Below are 26494 nucleotides of genomic sequence, written 5' to 3'. Positions count from 1 at the left end.
TGCGGAACAGAGGCCGACGTTAAATAAAGGAATGGAAATAAGTATTTTTACATTGTTCCTGCTTTGGCAATTCAGTATTTTAAACTGGTTTTCTATACCTGCATGTCGGTAAAACAATTGTCATGTTAAAACTAAAAACTAAAACTAAATCTGAATGAAAATTGCAACGATTTCTGCCTGAAATTATTAATTATTTTGTTGGACATTTGTTCTAAAGTCTCAATTCTATGTATTTTTCCTGGTAGTGCAACAACTATATCATATTGGCACAGCGTACAGCATGGCCGGTCTAAAAAACGTATTTAAATATTAGAAGTTCATTTGTCAGGCAAAGTTTGGATTTCCTGTTTATAAGAGGATACAAACATTTTATATAGGTATTTGTTACATTTGGCTTGAATGCCCTCAATGTGATATTTAAAAGTTAATTCTGGTCTGGTACTACTCCAAGATATTTCACTTGGTTTGACCAGGAAATTGGAACTCCGTTCATAGTGACTATATGACTACTACTAGGTTTCAAAAAGGAAGCTCTAGACTTATGTAGAAATATTATAAGTTGAATTTTGGAAGCATTGGGAGAAATCTTCCATTTTTTTTAAATAAGAAGAGAAAATATCTAAACTTTTCTGCAGTCTGCTGCAAATAACACGAAGACTTCTTCCTTTAGCGGAATTGCCTGTATCTTCGGCAAACAAAGATTTGTGGCAACCCTAAAGCAAATAAGGGAGGTCCGAAGTGAAAATGCTATACAATATAGGCCCAAGAACCCTGAGGAACTCCAGCTCAGATATGGAATTTTGATAATTTACGGGCAGAGTTCTGTCAGTTAAATAATTTTGAACTAATTTCATAATATAGAGTGGAAAATTAAACTTTTTTCAACTTTCGTGCAAACCTTCATGCCAAACACTTTCGAATGCTTTTCTATGTCTAAAAGAGCAACTCCAGTTGAGCAGTCTTCAGATTTGTTTGGACGAATTAAATTGGTAACTCTTAAGAGTTGATGAGTAGTTGGCGAAATTCAAACTGCAAAAATCTGCAAAAAATGAGTTCGAGTTGATGTGAAGCATCGTTCAATTTATGTTTTTAAAGTTTACTTATTGAAAAAACCAAACTTATTGGAGGTAGCTAGAAGCTTCAGCTGGATTTTTATACGGCTTCAAAATTGGAACAACTTTTGCATGTTTCCATTCATTAGGAAAGTATGCCAAATGAAAACATCTGTTAAAAAATATTACCAATAAGGACAAGGTACTCTCAGGGAGTTTTTTGACGAGGATATAGAAAACTCCATCATTACTTAGAGCTTTCATATTATGAAACATTTTAGTTATAGTTCAAAGGAATGTTTGGATCAAAGCTATATTTCATAAATGTTTGATATTGTTCCCAATCAGCTCAATGTTAATTGAAAGTAGAGCTGTTTGGATTAGAAATTATTTATTGGGATATTTCAAAAGTTACTGGAAGGTGAACAGAGTCGAAGTCAGCATGGGTAACCAATTGGCTACAAAGTTGACATGAATCAGTTAAGACCAAATCAATAGTTGAGGCGTTCAGGGATTTCTTGCTGAAGAAACGCATGTTGGGCTGTTTGGATATTGAATAGTATAATAACCTGCAGAACAATCATCAAACAGAATATTGCCATTGGAATTGTTTTGAGTGTTATTCCATGAGCGGTGTTTTGCATTAAAACCATCAATAATGAAGAATTTAGACCTATGACTAGTAAGTTGTCCAAATTTTGTTTCAACAGAAACTCCCAAAGTTTCAAAAACTTTGGTTTCAAATGTAGTAGGTATCTTGTATTTTGTTTGAGTCGCGTTTTTTTTCGATTATTGCTCGGAGGTGCTCTGCCACTTGATAACATTTTTCTAGAGAAGATCGCGAGTGCAGGATCTCATGGCCAAAGTAAGGACATTTCCATATATATTTTCAATGGAATTCCGGTCGTTGGATCTGTGATTCGGGTTGCCGCTGATTTCGGTTCCGTCGGAAGTGTACTCTTTTTTTTTTTCCTGTGTGAGCGTTTTTCACCATGCCAGCATATTTTCTGTCTACGTTTGGAGTAGGAGGGGTACCGTGATCGTTCAGTTATCCGTGTTGTAGAGTTCTGGCATTGAAACTGCAATCGGCAGGATGTGATTATAGGTATAATACGATACATATGGTGAGACCTGGTTAGTGGTTAGTGTCCCTAATTTTGGGCCCATACATAAATTTCGATGGAAAGCATTTTTTTTACAATGTGTCACTAGCAACCAGAAATATCCCATTTGTATTGTCCAGATGCCACATTGTTCTACGAAAAATTAAAGAACAGGAGATTTTTATAGATGGACCAAATCTTTAGATCCATAGGCCAACATAAGAGCTATTCTAATAATTATTATTATAATACAGTACGGTATGTTCACGCATTCTTCCACCTCTGTAGATTCACGAAATGCATCGTTGTTTGAATATTGCCATTTCAGGGGAACAATGAAATAACAATCAGCATGCTGATAATCTGACACCAAATGCTATTTTTTCTCTGAATTGGCAATAGGTATTTTTATTTGAACTCAAATAATTTCGGTGAATAATTTTTGCGGCAAATACAACGCAGTAGCCCTGGCCGTTTTGATGTTTGTGTCATATCTCAGATATTCTGCAAACATCAATATTGACAAGAAAAATGATAAGGCTTCATCTAACCTAATAATTTACTTAGCTGTGTTCTCGTACTAGCTGCGCTAGTATTAGATTATATTTGATTAGATTAGATTAGAAGCAATAGTATTTTGATTGTTTTCCAATAGTTGCACAGTTGAGCTCTCAAGACTACATATAGAACAGAACGAGCACACACGGAGCTTAAATAAATGCTGACTATTGAACACTGAATTATCATTTATGAGACGGACCGAAAAGTTGTGGATCACTTGTGCTGTCATGGGAAAGGAAGGGTTAAGTACTTCTTTCCCACATTTTGTCTAGTTCTATTCTAATGCGAAATGCGATCCATACGATCTACTGCTATAAAACAGTTTTGTTTTTCTTAAATGCAAATGAGGTACGAATCATCTTACGCTTTTTGTTTCTGGAAATTCCATTTATGCAAAGTAGCACTTGAAGATTGTTCCACGATTAAAAATTCGCACATTTAAACATTTATAGCTTTTTCACCACGATATTACCAAATGACTTGAAATTTTCAGTGAAGGTTCTTTAGTCCATATTGCACACGTGCAATTTATGTAAAGGTTAGAGAAGTGCTTTATGTTATGCGAGTTTCAAATGTAAAGTCGGTGGTTATACATCTTTCACATAACGTAATTTTAAATCTTTCTCATTCATCTTCAAGATGGATGTTTATTATATGCTTTGGTGCAATAAGACCAACCGGTGAACACTCGTGTTTATTGGCGTTGACGGCACCGTCGAAAAATTTGCTCTTTCAGCAAATATAGACAGTTTCTTATGGGAATTTTCGGTGGAGTGAAAGGATAGTACAAAGTCCGCCATGTTTCACGCACAGTCTGACGTTTGCTTATGGATTTTCTCTTAGGAGTAAAGAGCTACAGAGTCGCCGTCAACGCCAATTTCAGTTACCGTGGGGACGTAATTTGTGATTAGCCCCGGTCCCTTTCAAATTGTATCATTATTTATGTACGGTCCTTATATTTGAAATGACGTTTCACATTCATCTAGTGATGGCCGATTTTCATTTGAATAATCGATTAATCGATTAACGAACCTAAAAGTAAAATATTTGTAATCGGTTATATCATGCCGATATAAGCATTAACATCTCCAGAGGATCATCACCGATCGTTTCAAACATGTGCTGCTTTCTCATTGGTGGAAAAATGGCAGCACAGCGAACAAAAAAATAATCGATTAGTTGTTAATCGAGTAATTAAAAAATAGGACATCTCTGATTTTGGTGTGATTGTTTTGATAAAAATGAGCGCAACATTTCATCTCTACCGAGGGGGCAACAAAACCACAAAATTACCTTGAATACGGGGTATTCATTGGATGAAAGGGACCGTGAAAGAGGACACTAAAATAGAAAGTTTTTCTTCCGACAGTTTCATCTTAGTATTCATCTTTGATAAGACCGCTGAAAAAGCGCATGGGTTTTGTAGAACATCAGAAAAGATTTTCAAAAAGGAGCTGATCAAATTGGGTCATTGATGTTCAAGAAAATTCAAATTTCGACAAAAATGGGATACGTTCATCGATGTACTCGGGGCCAATAGGCTGGTCCAGTGTGAGCCAATTTATTCGAAGCGAAAACGACCGACCTCGTGAACGCAAGGAAGGTGAGGGATTACTTCAAGCGCAATCCGAACCTTTCGATTCGGGACGTGGCCAAAAAGGTAAATTCTACCGTCTGGTTCGTCCAGCAGACAATGAAGCGGGCTGGACTACATGTCTTGAAGGTAAGGCGCCTAACCGAACCGATAGCCAGGAAGCTGTACCGCGAGTGGTTGGTGCAGCCGAAATGCATCGTAATGGACGACGAGACGTACATTAAAGCGGACGCTAAGCAGATCCCCGACCTGGAGTTTTTCGTCGGCAAGTCCCGCCTGGATGTTCCGGAGAAGTTCCGGAAGAAGAAGATCGACAAATTTGCCAAGAAATACTTAGTGTGGCAGGCGATCTATGGGTGCGACAAATTCTGCAAGCCATACATAACGACCGGCACCATCAACGGCCAAATATATAAAGAAGAATGCCTCCAGAAGCACCTGCTGTCCTTCCTCCGGTCCCACTAAGGTGACATTCTGTTTTGGCCGGATCTGGCATCGTGCAATTACGCGAAACCGGTGATGCCAACGATGTTGTTTTTGTGCCGAAGGAGGTAAATCCACCAAACTTGGCAGAACTTCGCTATTATGAGGACAAGCTCCGGAAAACAGGGAAGACCTTCAAAAACGACAAGGATTTTAAGCAAGAGTGGATGAAAGTGTGCAAGAAAGATGGCACAAGTGTTGCACAGGATTTGCTGGGTAGTGTTAAGTCCAAGGTGCGGGCAAGGAGAAGAGGTTGAATAAACCAACTTTGCAAAAACATAGCTAATATGTGTTTATTTATTCCCTGAGAGTTTCAAAAATATCCGAATTAAAATGAATTTTTGATGATCGTTTTTGTCTATTGAACTTTTTTTAAATCTTTAATCCTATGAGTTTTTCTATGTTCGTGCTCCAAATTTTGTCTCTGGTTTTCAAATCAATGTCTATGTCCAATCGTTCACTACCCGAAACTGGAGTTATTTCTTCGTGCTGTGCTCGGTTTAATCGTCTGTAACGTGTTCCTAGGGATTTGGTGAATCGGGCGTCCTGAAGCGAATGGAAAGTGCTTTTATGAAAGTTGCGGTATGCTTGTGCACCCGTCTGGTCATTTTCGCCAATTATCCAAATGTCGAACTTCTCTCGATGAAAATTTCCAAGATCGAATGATTGCTCCGTTCGATAATCTAACTTTTTTTAACTATATTTGAGGCAAAAGTCTGCTGCTGCCTCGGCCCCAAGCGGCTGAACGACGGTGAGCGATGTAATGGACAGATCGGGGTTTATCTTCAAACATAATAAGACATATGTGGCACCTAGAAAATAAATTTCACTTTCATCAACGTTTAGGTCACTTGTGCTACCAAATGGCCTGCATGCTTTGTTGATATCCGACCCAACGGAACGATCACAGGCACAACAGAACACCACAGGTAAAGAAGAGGACCAGAGTGATGATGGGGCCAGTGTAACATCGGCTACAGAGGAGCCAAGCGACAGTGAAAGCGAGGATGACGCAAGCGAGGCAGGAGGAGAAGAGGTCGGAGAAAAGCTAGCGGCTGCCGCATTGTGCATCGGTGTTGGCTCGTTCAGCGACCCTCGTTCAGTACAGGGATTGGCACACTTTCTCGAACATATGATCTTTATGGGCAGCAAAAAGTATCCAACCGAGAATGAGTATGATGCATACATTAGCGTAAGTAGTTTAATATATTTATCAGTTAATTGTGTTTGAGGTGGATTTGAGAATAGTTTTATTTTTAAACAGAAATGTGGTGGGTTTGACAATGCTGTAACTGATCTGGAAGAAACGACGTTCTATTTCGAGATCGATGAGGAATACTTGGACGGTGCTTTGGATCGATTTTCTAGCCTTTTCGCTTCACCACTGATGCTGCGAGATTCCATCGGGCGTGAAAGAGACGCCGTTGAATCGGAATTTCAAACCAACATTAATAGTTTCTCTTCAATGCGAGAACAACTTCTAGCTTCATTGGGTCAAGAGCATCATCCGAGTAGTTTGTTCTCGTGGGGCAATCTGCGGACTCTGAAGGACAATGTGACACAAGATGAATTGCATGAAATTTTGCACCAATTTCAAAAGCGGCATTATTCAGCCCATCGGATGCATTTCGCTGTACAAGCAAGAATGAGTCTGGATGAGCTTGAGAAGCTAACGGTGAAGTATTTGAACAATATCCCAAACAACAGCCTGCCTGTAGAAGACTTTTCTGCCTTTAATGAAATGAACGCATTCAAACCGGATTTCTTTAATAAAGTGTACTATGTCAAACCCAAATCGAACATCTGTAGGTTGGACGTGACTTGGTGTTTGCCACCCAGCGTTGAGGTAATTACCGAAAGAATTCTTATGTAGTATCAAAATTTCAAACGTATGTCACTTTTAGGATTACAAGGTGAAACCAGTGGATTATTTATCCTACCTTCTTGGATATGAAGGAAAATATAGTTTAACCAGCTATCTAAGGAACAGGTAATTAAAACAGCTGTAGAATTAATTTTCAGTTAACGTAAAATCCAAACTTTTTCAGAACCCTTGCACTTGATGTACAAACTGGATCAAGCTATGGTTTCGAGAAGAACTCCCTCTATACTCTTTTCGCTGTATCCGTGACAATGACTGACAAAGGATTGGAAAACGTCGAAGAGATTTTGAAAGCTATCTACTCGTATATGCGACTCCTAAAGGAAAGTGGACCAGTAGAATGGTTGTTTGATGAACTGAAGGAGATAGAAGACACCTCGTTCCGTTATCGCAAGGAAAAAGAGGCCAGTGACAACGTAGAAGAGCTGGTAGTCAATATGCGGTACTATCCGTCAAAGGACATCATTACGGGTTCCGAGCTTTACGACCACTATGATGCTGATGAAATTCAAAAGGTTATCGATAATCTAAATCAGCCTAATTTCAACATAATGATATCGTCATCTAAGCCGTACAATGGAATCGTGTATGACAAGAAGGAGAAATGGTTCGGCACGGAATACACAGAGCGAGGTATGTAGCGTTTTTGATCTAATTTCCATGCTAGTAAGCACAACCCGCGCCTTACCTCTCTTTTTCGATTTGGATAAAGAGTCACAAATAGTTTAGTAATTTTAATAGATGTAACGAATAAGAGTCAAAACAAACCACCCAAAACTGTCCAAATTTACGGGTGAAAGAAAGGTGCGGTAAATCTTCGTAAACTGCACTGCAAATAAAATTCACGTTATATCCACCTGAAATGGCACGTAGATATTTTTCATCGTACTATTCAGGTGAATATTACGTATTTTGAGGGAGAGATTACAGTTAAGTGATTCACATAGAAATCAAGTGATTTTCACGTAAATTTTATCGTTGAAGTTCGCGTCACTTAAAAATTACGAAAAATTGCAACTACATGTTACTGGATTGTGTAGTAATCCCGCATAAACGCGAACCATAACTTGACCTTACCGAAAATGGTTAAACATTGTTTATAATCCCTGCTAAACTTAAACTGAAATGGTTATGGAACTTTACATGAACGTTTGTGTGATAAAATTTTAACCTTTTTGTATTATGGTTCTTTGGATGTGAACCTTACAAATAATGGTTTGTTAAGAACCATTACCATTCAAAATAGTTGTTTTGTCCATACATTTTTGGGAAAGGAATTATATTGGAAACATTTTATTTATGATTTTTAACCATTTTCGGGAAGGTCAAGTAATGGTTCGCATTTATGCTCGATGGTTAAGTGAATTGATGATAGATTAGATGTATAAATATTTCAAGTTATTTGTTTCATTAAATGAATGAGAGCAATGCATTCTTGAGAAATGTTATTTTTTTACTCAGGCAGTCTAGAAAACAATATAACTAACTAATTTACCTGTTGATCTTTAAGTTAACGCCCGTTTTCCGTAGGACTGTAGATTGTAGTTCGTCAATTGAAGATTTAATTTATAAATTATTATAATTTATTAACATTACTAAACTTAACTCCAGTGGAATTTATTCACATGCTATTGAATGTTATGTGTGGCACGTTAATCTGATTGGATCGCTATTTTGTAGAGGTTACCTGAATTTTCAGGTTAAAATTACGTTTCCCGTTTGTTCAGTGTAACGCATAGGAACCAACGTATTATTGATTGTGCACGTTGAAATCATTATTGATGTTTTGTGCTCGATAGAACGGAAATGGGCGACTACGACGAACTAGCGCTTTACACCACTACATGAGGAAAAGCATGAAAAGCGCGTCCATTAACTGTAATAGCGGTCAAACGTCTTTCTTTTATACTGTACAATGTAACGTCAACTGTCTCGGTTCGGAACTACTTGTCTCTAGTTTCTTAAGCGTCCCACACTTCCTAGATCTTGCACCACTTGATCAAACCACCTAGCTCGCTACGCTCCATTGCGATTTGTACCGACCAGATTTGAGCAAACACATTTTTGGTGGGATTGTTTTCCGGCATTCTTACAACGTTTCCCGCCCATTATATCGTTCCAGCTTAAGCGAATTTCTGTAAACTGGGCTCGACGTAGAGTTGCGCCACCTGACCTAAGCCGTTTAGAAACTTCCATTACTTGCAGGTGCTCCTCGAGCATAGTCCACGGCTCATGTCCCTAGAGAACTACCGGTCTTATCAACGTGTTGTACATGGTACACTTCGTATGTAGGCGAAATTTCCCAGACCTTAAGGTCGTGTGGAGTACGTAAAAATGAGTTTCCAAATTTATCTGCTGCATAATATCCGATGTCACCAACACAGTACCAGTAGTCAGCCCATTTTACGGTACCTAATAATATGATTTCCAATTTCAGACATTCCACAAGAATGGAAAAACTTATGGGCTAATGCCACTATCATCCCAGAGCTAAGGCTGCAAGAGCGCAATCAGTACATAAGTACGGACTTCACTATCTTTGCGAGCCAAGACGATGCTGATGCGGCCCTTATTTCGCCCTTTCCCGAGAGGATAATGGAGACCGAAAATAGGGAGCTATGGTATCGACAGGATAACAAGTTCAACCTGCCTATGTCGCTTATGTACTTCTATTTCATTTCGCCACTACCAATGCATGACCCACAATGGTATGTGATGTGTGACACTAATTGGTGAACTAATAATCAAGACATTATACAATTTCAGCGCTACTCTTATGAGTCTGTACACTTCGATGCTGAAATTTCAAATTGCTGAAGATCTTTATCCCGCCACGGTTGCAGGGCTGAATTATGAAATTTACGCTTCTGAGAAGGGAATTATTTTGAAGGTAATGCATGCAATAATGCATCTGTAACTCCGTAATTAAATTCAATTATTTTATGTCCCCACAGGTTGATGGGTACAATCAGAAACTACCAATCATTGTCGATGAAATTACCAAGGCAATGCGAGATTTTGATCAAAACATGAACTCCGAAGTGTTTGATGTCATTAAGAAAAAACTGGCTAAAGCATACTACAATGAAATCATAAAAGCCAGTAAACTAAACAGGTAATAATGCAGCATACTGCCGTATAGTTGAAGGACATAAATAATAATTTATTCTTTTAATTGTAGGGATATTCGTTTGAAGGTGGTACAGGACACATTCTGGACTACTCTAGAGCGGTTCAATTTATTGAAAAACTTAACCATTGACAATCTCAGTCAATTTTCCAAAAAATATTTCCGCCAAGTGAAAATTCAATCGCTGATACAGGGAAACACTCGGAAGCAGGATGCTTTGGATGTTATGTCAAAAGTGTTAAGCAACCTTGAGACTGGTGAAATACTCGATGTTAGTTAATTATCACAAAATTAAGATACTTTGAGGAAGCTAATGGTATGTTCTTTTTTTTTTAGAAATCTCTCACTGAATCAAAAGCACGAGAAATTCCGCTAGGAAACAACTATCTGACGGTGAAATCCTTCCGTGAGAAAGACGTCAACACGGTAACGACCTCCTTCTACCAAGCTGGACCTGTGACTCCAGCGATCAATTCACAATTGGAATTGCTGGTGATGTTAATCGAAGAACCACTCTTCGACATACTACGGACCAAAGAACAGCTCGGCTATGATGTGTCCATAACAATCCGGGATAACTTTGGTATATTAGGATATTCGGTAACGATTCACTCGCAAGAAGACAAATTCACGTACCAGCACATTGACGAGAGGATCGAAGACTTCAACGAAAGATTTGTACAAATTTTGAAGGATATGCCGGAAGAAGATTTTCAATTGGTGAAGAGTTCACTCCTGAAACGCAAGCAAATAGTTGACACTGAATTGAAGAATGAAGTAAACCGAAACTGGGCCGAGATTACTACCGAGGAGTATGTTTTCAACCGAAACAAGCTGGAAATGGAACACATAGATCATTTGAGCAAGCAGAACATTGTAGATTTCTATAATCAGCTTGTATTTGATAACCGATATCGACGAAAGTTTTCCGTTCAAGTAGTTGGATGCAGCGACAAGTCGATTCATTGTAACAGTGAGGACTCCGAAAAAGTGGATGAGGCGGAAACCGAAGATCTGGACAGGGAATTTTCAATTCACTACTTGACCACAGACGATACAGGGCGCAACTACATAACAGATATCGAACGCTTTGGAAAGACACTCAAAGTGTACCCCGTAACGAAGATACAGTTTTCGTGAATTTTTGCCTGTGATTATTGTTCCTCTGGTTTTGCTAATTGGTGTTAAATGTTGAAATAAAATTGTTGTAAACATTTTTCACTTCAATGAATGTTACACAATGTAGTTTTATTTACTTTTATTTGTTAGCTGATTGGTTTTTCGCCGCTTCCTGCTGAAGCTCTTTATGCTTTCGAACAAATGAGGTGAAGTTGGTTTCCTCGGCTTCGTCATCACCTGTAAAAAGCGATAATTACTGTTTAGCAGTCTGTATAGCTATTTTCGATGAATAGCAGAAACAAGAGTCATTTTCAAGCGTATACGTATATGACTAGGACCGGCGATTTGAGTTTTACTTAGACGATTGGAATTTAAGAACCATAAGGGATACCGCCCTTATGCCTACAGCATTATAACATGTTACAAGGGTGTTATAATAATTCAAGCTGAATAATGCATTAGGAACTAAACAACATTGACAGATTATATTGGTCTTTTCACAGCCATGTTGTTATTCCCCACTTTTTTCAGCACACCGATCGGTGAAATAATCTATTATCTATCTTCTAATACGACAAGAAACGGTGCAATACCCATGTTATTAACGAAAGAGAAAATGGATGAAGAGAATCGATCAATGTTACTTAGAACCTGTTCAGTTTGAATTATCGGCAACAAAAATAGGCTTATAACATGTCAATTGCTCAGTCTGGCCAGCATTTTAGTCAGATGTCCCAAGTTCAATCGAAGTGATTTATATCTAACTGCCAAAACTGTACTTTGCATAGTTTTTCGAAAATCTGTATCTGTATTACAGATTTCTGCATCGAAAATTTAAAAAAAAAACTGTACCATTACAGATAAATCTGTATATGTGGCATCACTGATGAAAGTTATTCTTCGAATAGTTTATTGAATTACTGTAGACTAATATTGCTTGATATTTGGAACAAGGAGCATCGTTTTTTTTTTAAATTTTCCATTTCTGGAAATGTTTAGATGCGGATTCAATAACGAATTAGTATTTGATCATAGGTGCAAAGTCAAAAAATCACTAACCTGGGCATACCGAAGCGTCGTCTTCATGGCCTTCCTCGTCCTCGGAGCTTTCGTTACCCGGATGTTTCAAATAGATATCCGCCCTTTCACGGCCACTGCTCAGCTCATTTATCAGAGGTACTTCCTGTCCTTTGCCTTGTTGGGTTATCTTCGTTAGCTGTTCTTCTTCCTTCGTTTTTCGTTCTGCCATCTTTTCTACCCGTAGCTTATCGTATTCTGCTTTATAATCGGTTTCGTATTCTTTTGCCGCTTCTTCGACAAGTTCGAAAAATTTCCCGAACCCAATCCCAGATTTGGACGACACGCCACAAGCTTTTAGATCTCGATAAAACTCGTCCAATGTCAGGGACATTGTTCGCGTCAGATTACTGACGTAGGTTGTTTCATTCTCAAGTGCTTCCTGGAATGATTCAAAGTCTTGCATCCACTCGATGGCAAAATCAAATTCTTGCACATCAATCTTGTTGAGTACAATTATGAAGGGTAAGCGGGCTTTGTAGAGAATAGAACAAGCGTACAACATGTTTGACATGAAGGTGGTAGGGCTCGCTGAACGTACAATATCCATTACATATACAACGACTGTAGGGAATGCTGTTGCCAAAGCTTCCGTTATAATTGTGCCGGATGCAGACCAGGTAAACACCTCAATCTGCCCAGGTGTGTCTATGACACAATATTTGTGTTTATCCTGCGTTCGCTCAACTAATTCTATCACTTTACCAAACTTCGTGGAGAACAAATTCAAAGCGGTTACAATTCCTCCGTTGGGTCCGAGATTGTACTGCTTCATAACCTCTTTGTAGTTGATGGTATCGCGAACGTCTAGCAGGAAGTTCAAAATTAAATTATATAGTACGTATATCTGCTGAGAACCTACCGATATTTGCAGGGTACGGAACTTCGCGACATGCTGGATCTAAATTGATGAGATACGGATTGTGTTCGTCATGTTTGTACTGGGCCAACTTGCGTACAAATGTCGTTTTGCCGGAACCCGCCATACCAAGAACTATCATACAAATTGGCTTACGTTTAACGGTAGCAGTTGTGTCGGTATCCATTTTCTCGCTAACACTAGACATTGTTGATTAAGATAATAATTTAGATTTTTCCAGCAAAAATATGGTCCCGAGTCAGTCACACCGGAATGTTTACTCACAAACCTACAAGTTAAAACAGGTTAAAACTAAAAGAAAAAGTTGAATGTCAAACCGATTTTACCGACTGCGCAGTCATTTACACCGCATAATATGGCTGAGTTCGTTTATGGTTAGAACTAAAGAGCCTGTATAATTGGAAAAAGTAAATTTGAATTCACCGTTCTATGTTTTGTGGCTATCAGCAAACTGTTGATGATGTCGGTGAGTTCCGAGATGGAAAACTACACTCAAAAGATTTTCAAACATAAAATAGATTAAAAGTTACGCTAAATCGCAACTCTCCTGACCGACGCATAGCTTGGTATAAAGTGAGAGAATACGAACTTAGTATAAAAATGGTTTATGCATAGATAGAATAAAGTGAATGTATTTATTCGATTCATAACCGCTATTTTATTTGTATTTAGAGTATGCTTTTCTGTCAGTTTCATTTGCTTTGTTTTTTAATGCAAATCAAAAATGCTGCAAAAACTAACAAAAATATGTTTTATTTTCTTGGTACTACCGTGGAAGCACCATACTTGACGCAGTTAAGACAATTTCAAATTCAAACATGTTCTAAAAAATGAGAGTCTTACCAATTCAATCAATATTTTACACAGTAATAGCATAGAGGTAACTCTAAGACTAGAAGGTCCCGAAATAACGTGCTCAACTTTTTGGCTCAGCTCTGGTACTCTCTTTGGTCCCAAGCTAATCGATTCACCCCTCGAAACATAGAAAAACCAATAACCCCTCATTTTATCTGTCAAACTTTCATAGCGAATCAAAACAAACATTGCGTAGTACTAGAATTTCGGCTAGAATAGGGTACGTTAATCGTTTACTTGGGACCAATAGGCTACTAAAGTGGTGAGCCAATTTAAAATCGTTAGTTTCGTATTGATTGTTGGTAATAGTTCAGTAAATACAGAATGTAGGAAAAATAAATAAAACGTAAATATCTGTTAATTTCTTGATGTTATAATAAATTTCTGTTTGGTACTTTGGGTTCCTAACTTGACGCATAGAATCTGTAATGTGCCTTATTTGACGCAAGGTGTTCTTTATTTGACGCACTTAAAAAAATAGCTTAATTTCAACAAAAAACAAGTGTTTATTGAATGGTTGATGAAATATGGTAAATATACAAATCATTAAAGATCAAACAATCAATTTCATCTTCTTTGGAGCAGATTTAGGTTTATTTTCAAGACGTTTTGCTGTGGTCAATTTCTTCGCTTCTCTGGCTGCCTTTTTCTCCGTTCGAATTTGTTCTTCCTTCTGTTTGTCTGCTTCCATCCTTTCAAACCACGCTCTATACTCGTCGCTTGTAGCGACAGCAGGAGGATTAGCTCGTCTACGTGAAGCTTTCGGCATCTTGGGCTCCATGTTTCACATAGAAAATAATAAGGGCCACTGTGAGCCTAAATTGACGCAAAACATTTTCGTTAAATAATGTGCTCTAAACATACTATATATTGCTGAATCAGCTGTTAAACGTTAAAAATACTTACAGTTTAATAGTTAGTAACATATTATTACACGAAAACTGATTTTCTGCGTGAAAACTAACAATAAACATTAAACTTGCTCCTTAGCGTTGTTGCTACGAAGAGAAAAAAATGACGCATTTGACAGATGGCTTTTTCGTTTTGATTTTGATTGCTCTTATTAGCAATAAACAAAGTATGTTTTTTGTTATGAATGGGTGGCATGAGTGTAAACAAAGGACAAAAAATTACAATTTCGGTGCAATTCAAACCGAAACAGGAGTTATGATCGAATTGATTGGAAAGTGCGTCAAGTTTGGACCCGCGTCAAATATGGTGCTTCCACGGTAGGTACCTATCAACATAGAAATAAATAAAGATACCCGCATAAACGCGAACCATCACATGACCTTACCGATAATGGTTATAAATTGTTTATAATCCCTGCTAAACTTCAACAGAAATGGTTATGGAACTTTACATGAACGTTTGTGTAATAAAGTTTTAACCTTCTGTATTATGGTTTTTTGGAAGCGGACCTTACAAATAATGGGTTGTTAAGAACCATTACAATTCCAAATTCTTGTTTTCTCCATACATTTTCGGAAAGAGAACTATATTAGAACGTTTTTACTTATGGTTTGAGAACATTAATGGTTATGGTTATGGTAGTCAGTAAGGTCCATTAATGGTTTTGTATTATCGCTCAACTTTACGTGAAATATATCGTGAATTGGTAATCAGTAATTTAAAGGCAACCAATTCGTGATATATTCCACATGAACTTGATCGATGTTACAAAACCATTCATGGACCTTACTGGTTACCATAACCATTACCATTAATGTTCTCAAACCATAAGTTAAAAGGTTTTAGTATAGTTTTCTTTCCGAAAATGTATGGAGAAAACAAGAATTTTGAATGGTAATGGTTCTTAACAACCCATTATTTGTAAGGTCCACTTCCAAAAAACTATAATACTTAAGGTTAAAACTTTATCATTAAACGTTCGTGTAAAGTTCCATAACCATTTCAGTTGAAGTTTAGCAGGGATTATAAACAATTTATAACCATTTTAGGTAAGGTCAATTTATGGTTCGCGCTTATGCGGGTATTTATTTTTAAATTGTTCTGATCCCTGCGCCGTACAAAACCGCTCGAGTTAGAATCCGGTTCACTACCGGACATGGTACCGAGTTAATCAAGTTTAGCCGCATCGCCGCATCGCACTTGTGGACCACCACCTTTAAAATACTAGTCAGCACTAATTAGTCCGGTGCAGTACAGGTTCTAGAACGGGGGCTTGTTGAACAAAGCCGTTAAAATGACCAACAGTCACGCGTCTTATCGATTCCCTCGCCAATGAAGTCAGCCGGTAAGCTGTTGCTTAGGAAATTCGCAGCATTCTCAAACGGATAGTGATTCTGTGTGAAGGACATCGAACCAGCAATCACTGCTGAGAATTTCCCAGGAAATTCGACGGGATTTCAAAGTGGTCGATGGCTCTACACACTTATTTTTTTTCGCCGAGATTCCAACAGCCGAGTGATTCTGCAATTTATTTTGCTGAGATTCAGTAAAACAATTGCCGAAACTCAGCTAACAAATAACATTTTGCTGAGATATCAGCTAACAAACAGATATTTTGCAGAGATATCAGCACAAACGAAGTGACAGACGGAGCGGCTCGAAAACTTTGGTGACTAACCTGCTATTTCAATTTTTCAGTGTACCACACGGCAACACCACTACTACTAGATTGTACCACATGGCAACACTACTACTGGATTGTACTAGCATTTTCACCAAATGTATTAGAATGTTTTGGTTCTATCTCTTTCACTCTACTCAAAACTGAAATGCATAAAAAAAATGACAAAATGATACACTCTTTACACACTGTCAAAGAATCATTGTACACAAAATCAACATTGTTCAAATCAAAACAAAAAAACTAGCCCATCTGGTGGATGATGGCATAAGCTTCGAAGAAAATTCTATTACTGTGATCCACATTATTTTAATGGATTTCTTCGCCAGTTAGTCGTCTGTCACTTCGTTTGTGATATCAGCAAAAGCAAATGCCGAGGTAATCGGCTGTTGGAGATTTTACCGAGCTAGATTAAGTGTGTATGGCGAACGCTCATTCGCACACATGAGTTCTTATCCAGCTCTTCAATGCTTCCGATGCATGCAACTGGCTGGCCAGCGGAAATAAAATCCACGGTGATGTCAGCGATCCTGAGTATCTAAAATTAAGAACCTTGCTAAAAATAAAAAAAAACTGAATTGTAATCTTAAAAACTAACCGAACAATTGCAAGCGTCATCCTGTCAACGTTGCAATTTAATAAACATTGGACGAATTCCTCGCCATTATTCGAACTTAGTATAATTATGGGATCAAATTTTAAGCCGATCTATGCATAAACATTGCTTAACCATAACATGTTTAAATTTTAATCTTTATTCGATTAGTTATATTTTTGAGTGTAGTCACAGTTTCCAAAACCCTCCTCCCCCCTAAAAGTGCATGTCAAGTGCAACACAATAAGAACAACGTTTAGCATTTTTTTTAGTGTAGTAAAGTACGTTACGGGTTTGTTTGGTAAATTATGCAATCAACTTTCTTGCTACACTCCAGCTCTATAGGAGCTTCATCAATAATAAAATGATAAAACCATCTAGACTCCTGCTCATCTCGATCTTATTGTCCTTATGCCGATGGCTAAATGGATGCATCCTATCGAGCACAAACGAAGTGACAGACGACTAACTGGCGAAGAAATACATTTAAATAATGTGGTTCACTGTAATAGAATTTTCTTGGAAGCTTGTGCCATCATCCCGAGGGGGGCGACACATCTAAATCTCAATCATAGATGCTCGAAAAATCTCACGCCAGCGAATAAATCTACGAAAAATCTTCTTGCCATTTTAAGCATCTAAATCCATCTACTCGCATCGACTTCCATCTTTTTGCAGGAAATCTTCAAAATCTTCATCAATCTTCTTAAAATCTACTCATCGTACGTGCAGCTAAGCACAGCAAAACAAAATCGTTTCTGCATCGAAGATAGAGTCGCCCCCCTCGCATCATCCACCAGATGGGTTAGTTTTTTTGTTTTGATTTGAACAAAGTTGATTTTGTGTACAATGATTCTTTGACAGTGTGCAAAGAGTGCGTATCATTTTGTCATTTTTTTATGCATTTCAGTTTTGAGTAGAGTGAAAGAGATAGAACCAAAACATTCTAGTATATTTGGTGAAAATGCTAGTTCAATCTAGTAGTAGTGTTGCCATGTGGTACAATCCAGTAGTAATGGTGTTGCCATGTGGTACACTGAAAAATTGCAATAGCAGGTTAGTCACCAAAGTTTTCGAGCCGCTCCGTCTGTCACTTCGTTTGTGCTAGAAGGTCCCGAAATAACGTGCTGAACTTTTTGGCTCAGCTCTGGTACTCTCTTCGGTCCCAAGCTAATCGATTCACCCCTCGAAACATAGGAAAAACCAATAACCCCTCATTTTATCTGTCTAATTTTCATAGCGAATCAAAACAAACATAGTGTAGTACTAGAATTTCGACTAGAATGGGGTACGTTAATCGTTTGCTTGGGACCAATAGGCTAGTCAAGTAGTGAGCCAATTTAAAATCGTTAGTTTCGTATTGATTGTTGGTACAACGGTACTAATTTGTATGTCTGTCTGTGGTATAAAGAGATTTCCCTAAACCGGTTAGCTAAACCACGTCGAATTTCGAATTTCCTTCGAATAATTTCTTACCAATACAGTCAAACGGTTTTGTAAACATAACATGCAACAACACTAAGTTATAACATCATGGAAGTCTTCCATGATGTTCCGAGATGTTCATTTTCTTACTATAAGAAATCTAGATGGCTTCATGTTATTTTCTATGCAATATTACTTGTATTCATTTTCTTGGTATAAGACAAAGAAGGATGTTCATAATTTTGCTATACACAATTACATTTGTTCATTTTTTTGCTATAAGTAAAGACACTGTTCATTTTAGTAAACGAACTAACACTTCTTCCTACTGTGACACCTTTATTACCCGCCTTGGGTGAGTTCAGTGATTTTGATTACATCAAGAACAACAAGCACGAGCACTGACATATCACTGCATCGAACTGAAACCGAGTTAGTTCGGTTCGCATCGCCAGTCGCCAGTTTACTTTCAACCTGTTTCAACGATTGATTAGCGCTGTTCTTGTTCACTATCAGTGCTCTGTAGTTGTCAATTTCGTGTTTACCAGCGATTCCTGTTTTTGCTCATCCCATAATTATCTTAATTACGTGAGTAAAAGAAGATCACCGCTTAATTGCAATAAATTTAAATGTTTTCCTATGTTTATACAGCTCCCTGCAAAATGAATCCTTCCGAATGGTTCAGCGAAATATCTGAACAGCTATGGCCAAATCAATGTTTTTCTCTGAAGGTGAAAAAAGTTCTCCACGAAGAACGCTCCCGATTCCAGGACATCAAGCTGCTTGACACGTAAGTATTTCTTTTGTTTGATTCTTTTTATAAGGAGTTTTGGAAACACGTGGCTCTATATTTTGTGGGTCAAGTACTGACATTATTTTTTGATAAGCTGCTATAATGAGTGATAGTGCCTGGTTGTACACATTTACATTGAGATTAAAAAGTAGTAAATTTTATTAAATATGTATAGGTACTTATTTCAGCTTCAAATAAAACAATGGGGCTTATTTCCTATTTTTCCTAAGTTATCCGTAATTTTAGACAAAAATCAGAGAGTTGAACGATATCATTATTTTATTTTGTTCATTGACGTTGAGCATTTGTAGATCACAATATCAAAATTCTTTCTTCCAACTAAAACTTTTACATGAACCTTTCCAGCTATCAAGCTTTGTATGGGTTTGTGTAGATGGTTTTCGGCGTTCTAGGGTGCCTGATAGTGAGTGTTAGGACAAACTGGTCTTTTGCGTATCCCCACTGAACAAGATCACATAGGAAGAAGTGGGACAGAGCAAACTTTAACTCTCGGTGAGGTTACTTTGGTAATATATTAAGGGTAAAGACGGAATTTTTCGAAATTTCACAAAACTTTTATGTTTTGGCTCTTAACAGCATTATGAAAATTAAACACGTTTTTGTTTTCCAGATCCTTCTGTTGAATACAGTATTCACTGAATCTGATTGTAATTGTAATTTATTTAGTCAAACATGTACATGAACCCTTTATCAGGACAAGACAAACATTGGTCAGAACTAAATTTATGATTATGGATAGTTCTAACATTAAGCGAAATTTTGAATTCATAGGGTCTTACAGAACCACACGTTTTTCTAAATTATGAGATTTTTTCTTTATAGATGTTAAGGAGGCGAAGATTTCGTTATGGTTAGCTAATTTCGGGTTTTCATACTCAATCCGAGTCGGCGCCGCCGGGATGTTTCTGAGGCATAACATATCTGATCACGCCTTCCTTCGGAAGGGAAGTAAAGCCGTTGGTCTCCGGTTCATGAGTTGATGGGTCGATAGGTAGGGTCCAAGTGTCTGGGCTGCCTCCCTGGCTAGATAGCATTGGTGCTAAGCACGGAAAACAAATCAAGGGAAAAAAGTGTCCCTTAACTGAGATTTCAACTTAAAATCAAACTGAACAAAAGTTCAAACGAAATAGCACCAATAAAAGTTCGTTTTTACGTTAAATCGTATTGGTGTCCGTGCACTTTTCCTTGGTTCATAAGGAAAAAGTGCACAGAAGACACCAAAATAATGCAACGTAAAAGCGTGCTTTTATAAGCGACTTTGACGAGTCCAGTTAGAAATGCAAAATAAAATATTTGATTTACTTATTCAAAGTTTTGAGCTGTGAAAATTTGATACGTTTATGTTGAATATTCAAATGTTTTAAACATTTTTCCTGATTGCTAAAAAAATCGAAGGGAGTGAACACATAAAAACTACCCTTAAAAATAATGCCACCATACCATAACCTTCCGTGCTAGACAAAATTTTGTGGCAACTAAATCGAAAAAAAAATACTTCTCCGGAGTGTGCAGCTCGATCCGAGCGCCTGTTCTCGATGTTAGAGGCAGTGTATGTTCTCCATGTTAGGGGCGGCTGATCATCGTCCTCGTGCCAGTGTGGAACTATAGACAGAACTATGCACGATGGTCCTCCGGCAAAACAGGTAGTTGAGACAGGCCCAACAAACAAAAAACAATTGTTGCAAATAATACAGAAGGAATTTCGGTAACTTCTTCTTCTTCTTGTTCGTCGCATTTCAAACTTATTATATTGCTTATCGCATATTAGCTTATTGCGTGCTCTCAAGTTAGTGTTCTAGATGCACTTCCACAGTTAAATTGAGAGCTTTCGATGCCAGTACCATTTTTGCATTAGTATTTTGTGTGGCACAATCATACTCTATGCCCAGGAAAGTCGACAAGTTTTCCAACCCGAAACAATTCGTAGACCGGACCGGGAATCGAACCCAGCCACCTCCAGCATAGTCTTGTATATAAATTGCACGCCATGACGATTGTATATGGCAAGTTTTGTTATAAATAAATCCTCCTCGTGTTTATTCGCGAAATTCATATCACTTGCGTATGAAATCAATTTGGGGAGGCATTTGTGAACTTGCAGGGTTGCTTCACATCACTTGCTATAAAAAAATGCCTTCCTTAAAAGTTGTCCTAGCTCGCTTGTCTAATATCTATATACAATCTTCACACTGCCGTACTCTAACGGAACTATCAACTCTATGCTTTCATCTACTCCATCTATCGTATAAAAATTACCATTACAGTCTGTTATTTGAAATTAGCATCTTCAACTATGTAAATCGTTGACTTCACGTAGAAGTAATACTAAAAACATATAGTCAAAGTACATAACTCTGGATGGGAGCATACCATCAATTACTGTCAATGGTCGAAAGGTACAGTAGCAGCACCTACCCCACCCGTGTCCCCTCGAGATCGTCAAGTCGACGATGACAGGAGCACATATCGTGGTAGGGGTAAACAATAGTTGCAATTTCCAAACCTACGACTGGATGCCTTCCTTCAAATAACAACTGAAGTGCGGTAAAAAATCGGTAGAACTGTTTCAAACACACAGTTGGTACATGAGCGGGTCGGTCTTCATCTCTTTTTGCCAGTGGTGGCGGGGGGGGGACACCCCTCACCATCCCTCTCCAAAGGGGGAGTTTGGTAAAGAGAGATGAAAAAACCGATTTGTGCCTTCCTTAAAAGTTGTCCTAGCTCGCTTGTCTAATATCTATATACAATCTTCACACTGCCGTACTCTAACGGAACTATCAACTCTATGCTTTCATCTACTCCATCTATCGTATAAAAATTACCACTACAGTCTGTTATTTGAAATTAGCATCTTCAACTATAAAAAAATTGTTTTTCGGAATTATGAAATCATTAGGCTTTATAATGATTCAAAAATTCAGAAAATCATTTTTTTGTAGCAAATGAGTGGAAGCAGTCCTGGTTCTTGACCACCTTTACATCACTCGTAAGGTAAGAGAACAGACTAACAGACATAACACTTGTATGTTTTTTATCGAACACGCATTTAACGGTCAATTTAAATGTTTGTTAGTTGGTAGTGCCACCACATGTGGCGCGCATAGTCAATTTTCTTGCGTTTGACGTTTCACACTACCGCCATCTATTCAAAGTAGTGCCACTACAGTGTATTCAACAAATGACGGTAGTGTTTTAGTGACGATGTTTTACAGTGAAAAGTACACAATGCGTTATGTCTGTTTGTCTGTGGTAAGAGTATTTTGTAAGTTAAATTGTGACCAGGGGTTGAAACTGTTGACGTTTTTTACTACACTCGCTTCGTTGTCGTGCGCGACAGTCTGTTTTTATTCCTACACTCATGCTCTACCGTCGTCTCTATCACACAACACAACCGGTAGAATAACATTCGAGAGAAAAGAAAATTATCAAATAACTATCATATGACATGAGTAATTTCGTTCTAATTCCTCAATTTGGTGTAAATTAAACCATTTCTGATCAGAAATGTTATTCCTAGGATATCATTGCTTGCTATTATCAGAATTCACACAAGCACAACATCAGCAGCTCTTATTATGAGAAAAACTAAAATACATACATTCGTGACGGTCTTCGGCGACAGTGTCATATGACAGAGCCTGTCGTATGACATTTGAGTTTGGTACTGTACTATGATAGCTTGTTTTCCAAGTGTCGGAGGCAAAAGCAGTCGATTATCATAGAAAATGTGTCGACTACCGTGACCGCTTACAAGACTGATTGTGACTCTCTGAAAGCGAAATTGAGAGGTTTGATTTGTCAAACACATACTTTATAACCTCTTCTTGTAACTTACAAGTACAAAATATCATTATACACAGTAGTCGCATAATACTCAATAATGACTATAAAGTATGCACTTTTGAGAGAACATTGGACTACCCATTAAAAAGTAAAATTTTACCCGTACATGAATAACTGTTACTACATAAAACAGTAAAGATTATTAATTTGTGATTTACAGCTACTCATAAATGGGTAAACATTTTCCTCATTTAATGGGTATAGTCCCATTTTCCCTCGAAAATGCATAATTTACATGATTGCGTACTTTATATTAATTATTGGGTATTTTGCGGTTACCGTGTTACAACTAATGGTTTCATCATTCCGAAATAACTATTTATGCAACAAGTTTCAAAAAGAAAATATTTTCGGCTCGCCTCGTTGAATAATTACGACAAGTGCTGAACAACAATCGAATTTTGCAACGACTTGCATACAACATTTATTGCACTCAAAAGAGTTTCTAAAAGTAGTACTTTTTGGCACTACCGTGAAGGCACCATATTTGACGCATTCAAACATTTTAGACTATTTTCCATTAATATTTTTGAAATGCGATTAAAAATAGACAAGTGCGTCACCATTAGGAACCACGTCAAATATGGTACTGGCATGGTAAGTGAATATAAGAATTCTTGGCTAAGCTTTTGCTTATGGAAAATAATTCATAAAGCAATCACAGGTATATTCTTTTAATTTAATGTATTACCAGGGAATCCAAACACGCAAAGCAGCCAACGATAAAGACAAAACGCTTGCTACTACCGTGTGGTACCCCTTCACAGCTTGACCTCCATTCGTTGTTCATTTTGTCAAAATTTGTTGAAAAAATTCCCAAAATGAGTTCTAAACATGCGTTTAACCGACTAATTCACTCGTTTAAAATGCCTGCTGATCATATTTAACCTTCGGCACTTTTATTTCACAGCTTATTTCCGATAAAAAAAAATTGTTCACATCCATATGAGTGGTGAATGAAGAACCCACAACTATCAAGGGTTCGCTTTACCGCTCACTCCAAAAATAAACTTAAAATATACATTACTACCAATAGTTCATAACAAAGGCGTGTTTTTAATCAATATCTAATACCTTAATATCTTACAAACCATAAATATTATTTGTTAAATGGTCAGAAAAGATAGACAATTCAAAAAGATAACATCTTCACTACGACTTGAGCGGTGAATGGGGCCAGTAGTTATATGTCTCGAAATCTATTTTAACTGTATTGTTTTGGATGTTTTATATTTTATCCACAATCTAATTATAATGAGCTTCAATATTTATTTTGTGATTTTCAAAGGCAAAGGCAGGCTGTCATGAAAAAAAAAGAATATTATCTCATTATTGATTTCCATTTCTGACAAAGAGCGTTATATTGATCGCTTGCCATTTTTTTCATTTGGAGATATTTTTGATTCCTTGCGTATTATACAAAAGCTCAAAGATTCTTTGTTAATTCATTTCCAGTTATTCGCATGGAACCGTTTTGGTACTGGACGGAATCATCCAGTGTACGGAGCGTGATGAGTTTGCCTACCAGGAAATGATTTCATTTCTTCCACTATGCTGCCATCCGAACCCCAAGAAGGTTCTCATCGTTGGGGGTGGTGATGGTGGAGTAGCTCGAGAAGTTGTGAAACATCCACTAGTGGAGGAAGTGCACCAGGTAGAAATTGATGACCGTGTCGTGGAATTATCCAAGAAATATCTACCTTTTATGGCATGTGGCTTTGATTCGCCTAAATTGAAGCTGACGATCGGAGATGGATTCGAGTATATGAAACAACGAGAGGGTGAATTCGATGTCATCATCACAGATAGCAGTGATCCTATTGGTCCAGCCGAGTCCCTGTTCCAAGAATCATATTTCGCTCTGGCTAAAAAAGCGTTGCGACCGAATGGAATAATCTGCTCTCAAGGAGGTACTTTCTGGATTGATATGGAACATATTAAAAGTACACTGGATCACTGCAGGAAACATTTCCCGGTGGTAGGATATGGATTGGCATCGGTACCGTCGTATCCAACAGGTCAAATAGGATTCTTCATTGCCAGTCTGAATGAGGTACAGTATGAGTAAAATGTGCACAATTTTCATAAATCAGAGGATTCTTTGTTATTTTTTCAGAATTCCAAGTTGAATGAACCAACTAGAATTTTTACTGACGACGAGATCGACGAGATGAAGATGCGGTACTACACTACGGATGTACATCGAGCTGCATTTACCTTACCAAGATACGCTGCTAAGCATCTGTCCTAGACAGCTGCTCTTGGGTGGTAGTTGACCAGCATTTCCAACATGGTACAATTTAAATGTATGCACCTCGGAATCTTTTTATTCTTGCTCGTCTTATGCAAGTTTTACATATTTTATAATATACCTAATCAAAACGTTATAGTTTTGTTTTTATGTTTTTGAAAAATATCACAATTATATCCAAATGGGCGGAATTTGGCGGTTCGTTGAGTTATGTCGGTGTTTGGAACTTGTAGTTCAAATATTCTGCAGCAATATCTGGTTACTTAGAATCGCTCTCCTACTGGTTTGATAATCAGCTCATGAACCTAAATAAGACAAAATACAAAGCTTAGCAACATGATTTGTCGAAAACAGCAAGTAATGCTTTTAGTATGCTTAAAACTAACCCGTTTTTGAGTACGTAAGTAAGCTCAAAACTCTATAAATGTACCTAGCGAAAGAAAATAGATACCTGGACATGTGGTGGGGTAGATAATGCATACAACACAGCTTGCGCAATGTCTTCTGGATTGAGTAGTGGAAGTTCAACATTACTGAAATCAGCTATCTCCGTTTTCACTGCTCCAGGACTTATGCTCTGAAAATTGATTAATTTAATAGTAAGGGTGTTATACCAGCTAATCGAACAAACATACAGTAATTTTCACTTTAGATTTTTCTCCCAGAAGCTCTTGGCGGGTTACTTCTGTAATTGCAGTTACAGCATACTTCGAAGGAGCATACATATTGTAAGATGAAAGTATAGCTTCTACTGAATAGGGAACACTGTGGCCAACAATGCTGTTAATGTTGATAATATGTCCCGCAACAGATCTTCGTTTCATCGACTGGTAGGCTTCTCGGCTGCACAGCACTAAGCCCATGACATTAGTTTCCCATGTGTCACGTATAGATTGCGTATTGTTCAAATCTATCAATTTGGTGTCACGAACAACGCCGGCATTATTGATTATAACATCCACACCACCAAACTTTTCGTCGATCCATTTGAAGATGGAAACTATCTCGTTCTCCTTGCTCACATCGCAACGTGCGGCATGCAAGTTATTCCTTAAGCTTGGTGACACTTGTTTTTTCAAAGCTTCCGTACGCTCAGTACGCCTGGCCAATCCAACCACAATCATCCCGGCGTTAGTTAGCTGAATAGCTATGGTTGCACCGATGCCTGCACTGGATCCTGTAACCACGGCAATCTTTCCACGCCACTGTTCCATCCTTGATTTCAACTGTCCTCAAA

At 37.8% G+C, this 26494-nt stretch overlaps 4 protein-coding genes across 6 annotated transcripts in view; 2 read left to right on the top strand and 2 right to left on the bottom strand.

Annotated features, from left to right (window-relative positions):
* LOC135717235 (nardilysin-like) overlaps positions 1-11028 on the top strand; it is a 46080-nt gene extending 35052 nt beyond the window's left edge. For both annotated transcript variants that reach the window (XM_065239221.1, XM_065239220.1), the window contains exons 3-11: positions 5640-5985; positions 6058-6639; positions 6698-6783; positions 6842-7308; positions 9113-9383; positions 9442-9565; positions 9630-9790; positions 9857-10076; positions 10142-11028. In XM_065239221.1, the coding sequence (XP_065095293.1) occupies positions 5640-5985; positions 6058-6639; positions 6698-6783; positions 6842-7308; positions 9113-9383; positions 9442-9565; positions 9630-9790; positions 9857-10076; positions 10142-10945 (3061 nt within the window). In that variant the 3' untranslated portion in view covers positions 10946-11028. The remainder of the gene's footprint in view (positions 1-5639; positions 5986-6057; positions 6640-6697; positions 6784-6841; positions 7309-9112; positions 9384-9441; positions 9566-9629; positions 9791-9856; positions 10077-10141) is intronic.
* A 10-nt stretch (positions 11029-11038) lies between these two features.
* On the bottom strand, positions 11039-13095 carry LOC135717236 (GPN-loop GTPase 1-like). Its single transcript, XM_065239222.1, has 3 exons — positions 12864-13095; positions 11984-12808; positions 11039-11161 (listed from the first exon to the last, which is right to left on the bottom strand). The coding sequence occupies exons 1-3, from the start codon at positions 13066-13068 to the stop codon at positions 11064-11066; spliced, it is 1128 nt and encodes a 375-aa protein (XP_065095294.1). The 5' UTR covers positions 13069-13095; the 3' UTR covers positions 11039-11063.
* Positions 13096-18830: 5735 nt separating this feature from the next.
* On the top strand, positions 18831-25393 carry LOC135717232 (spermidine synthase-like). Of its 2 annotated transcripts, none has more exons than XM_065239217.1 (4): positions 18831-18937; positions 19001-19139; positions 24462-25059; positions 25123-25393. In XM_065239217.1, the coding sequence occupies exons 2-4, from the start codon at positions 19012-19014 to the stop codon at positions 25255-25257; spliced, it is 861 nt and encodes a 286-aa protein (XP_065095289.1). In that variant the 5' UTR covers positions 18831-18937; positions 19001-19011; the 3' UTR covers positions 25258-25393. The 2 variants fall into 2 exon arrangements, with proteins under 2 accessions (XP_065095289.1, XP_065095288.1); XM_065239216.1 differs by having other exon boundaries at positions 18837-18941.
* On the bottom strand, positions 25167-26494 carry LOC135717233 (farnesol dehydrogenase-like). Its single transcript, XM_065239218.1, has 3 exons — positions 25893-26494; positions 25709-25834; positions 25167-25562 (listed from the first exon to the last, which is right to left on the bottom strand). Exons 1-3 carry the CDS (start codon positions 26469-26471, stop codon positions 25521-25523), a joined length of 747 nt encoding a protein of 248 aa, XP_065095290.1. The 5' UTR covers positions 26472-26494; the 3' UTR covers positions 25167-25520.

Source organism: Ochlerotatus camptorhynchus, unplaced genomic scaffold, assembly GCF_037179485.1.
Source record: "Ochlerotatus camptorhynchus isolate MF236.1 unplaced genomic scaffold, CSIRO-AGI_Acam_v1.1 ptg000053l, whole genome shotgun sequence".
Lineage (NCBI taxonomy): Eukaryota > Metazoa > Arthropoda > Insecta > Diptera > Culicidae > Ochlerotatus > Ochlerotatus camptorhynchus.
The sequence above is the reverse complement of the archived record's forward strand: the minus strand, read 5'-3'. Positions and strand labels throughout refer to the sequence as shown.

Coding starts and splice junctions, on each gene's coding strand:
- LOC135717233 (XM_065239218.1), bottom strand. CDS start 26,471: ATGGAACAGTGGCGTGGAAAGATTGCCGTGGTTACAGGATCCAGTGCA. Junction 25,835..25,892: donor AATCTAAAGTGAAAATTACT/GTATGTTTGTTC, acceptor ATCAATTTTCAG/AGCATAAGTCCTGGAGCAGT. Junction 25,563..25,708: donor CTACCCCACCACATGTCCAG/GTATCTATTTTC, acceptor TGTCTTATTTAG/GTTCATGAGCTGATTATCAA.
- LOC135717236 (XM_065239222.1), bottom strand. CDS start 13,068: ATGTCTAGTGTTAGCGAGAAAATGGATACCGACACAACTGCTACCGTT. Junction 12,809..12,863: donor TCCGTACCCTGCAAATATCG/GTAGGTTCTCAG, acceptor ACTTCCTGCTAG/ACGTTCGCGATACCATCAAC. Junction 11,162..11,983: donor CGACGCTTCGGTATGCCCAG/GTTAGTGATTTT, acceptor CGCTTTTTACAG/GTGATGACGAAGCCGAGGAA.
- LOC135717232 (XM_065239217.1), top strand. CDS start 19,012: ATGAATCCTTCCGAATGGTTCAGCGAAATATCTGAACAGCTATGGCCA. Junction 19,140..24,461: donor GACATCAAGCTGCTTGACAC/GTAAGTATTTCT, acceptor ATTCATTTCCAG/TTATTCGCATGGAACCGTTT. Junction 25,060..25,122: donor TCATTGCCAGTCTGAATGAG/GTACAGTATGAG, acceptor TTATTTTTTCAG/AATTCCAAGTTGAATGAACC.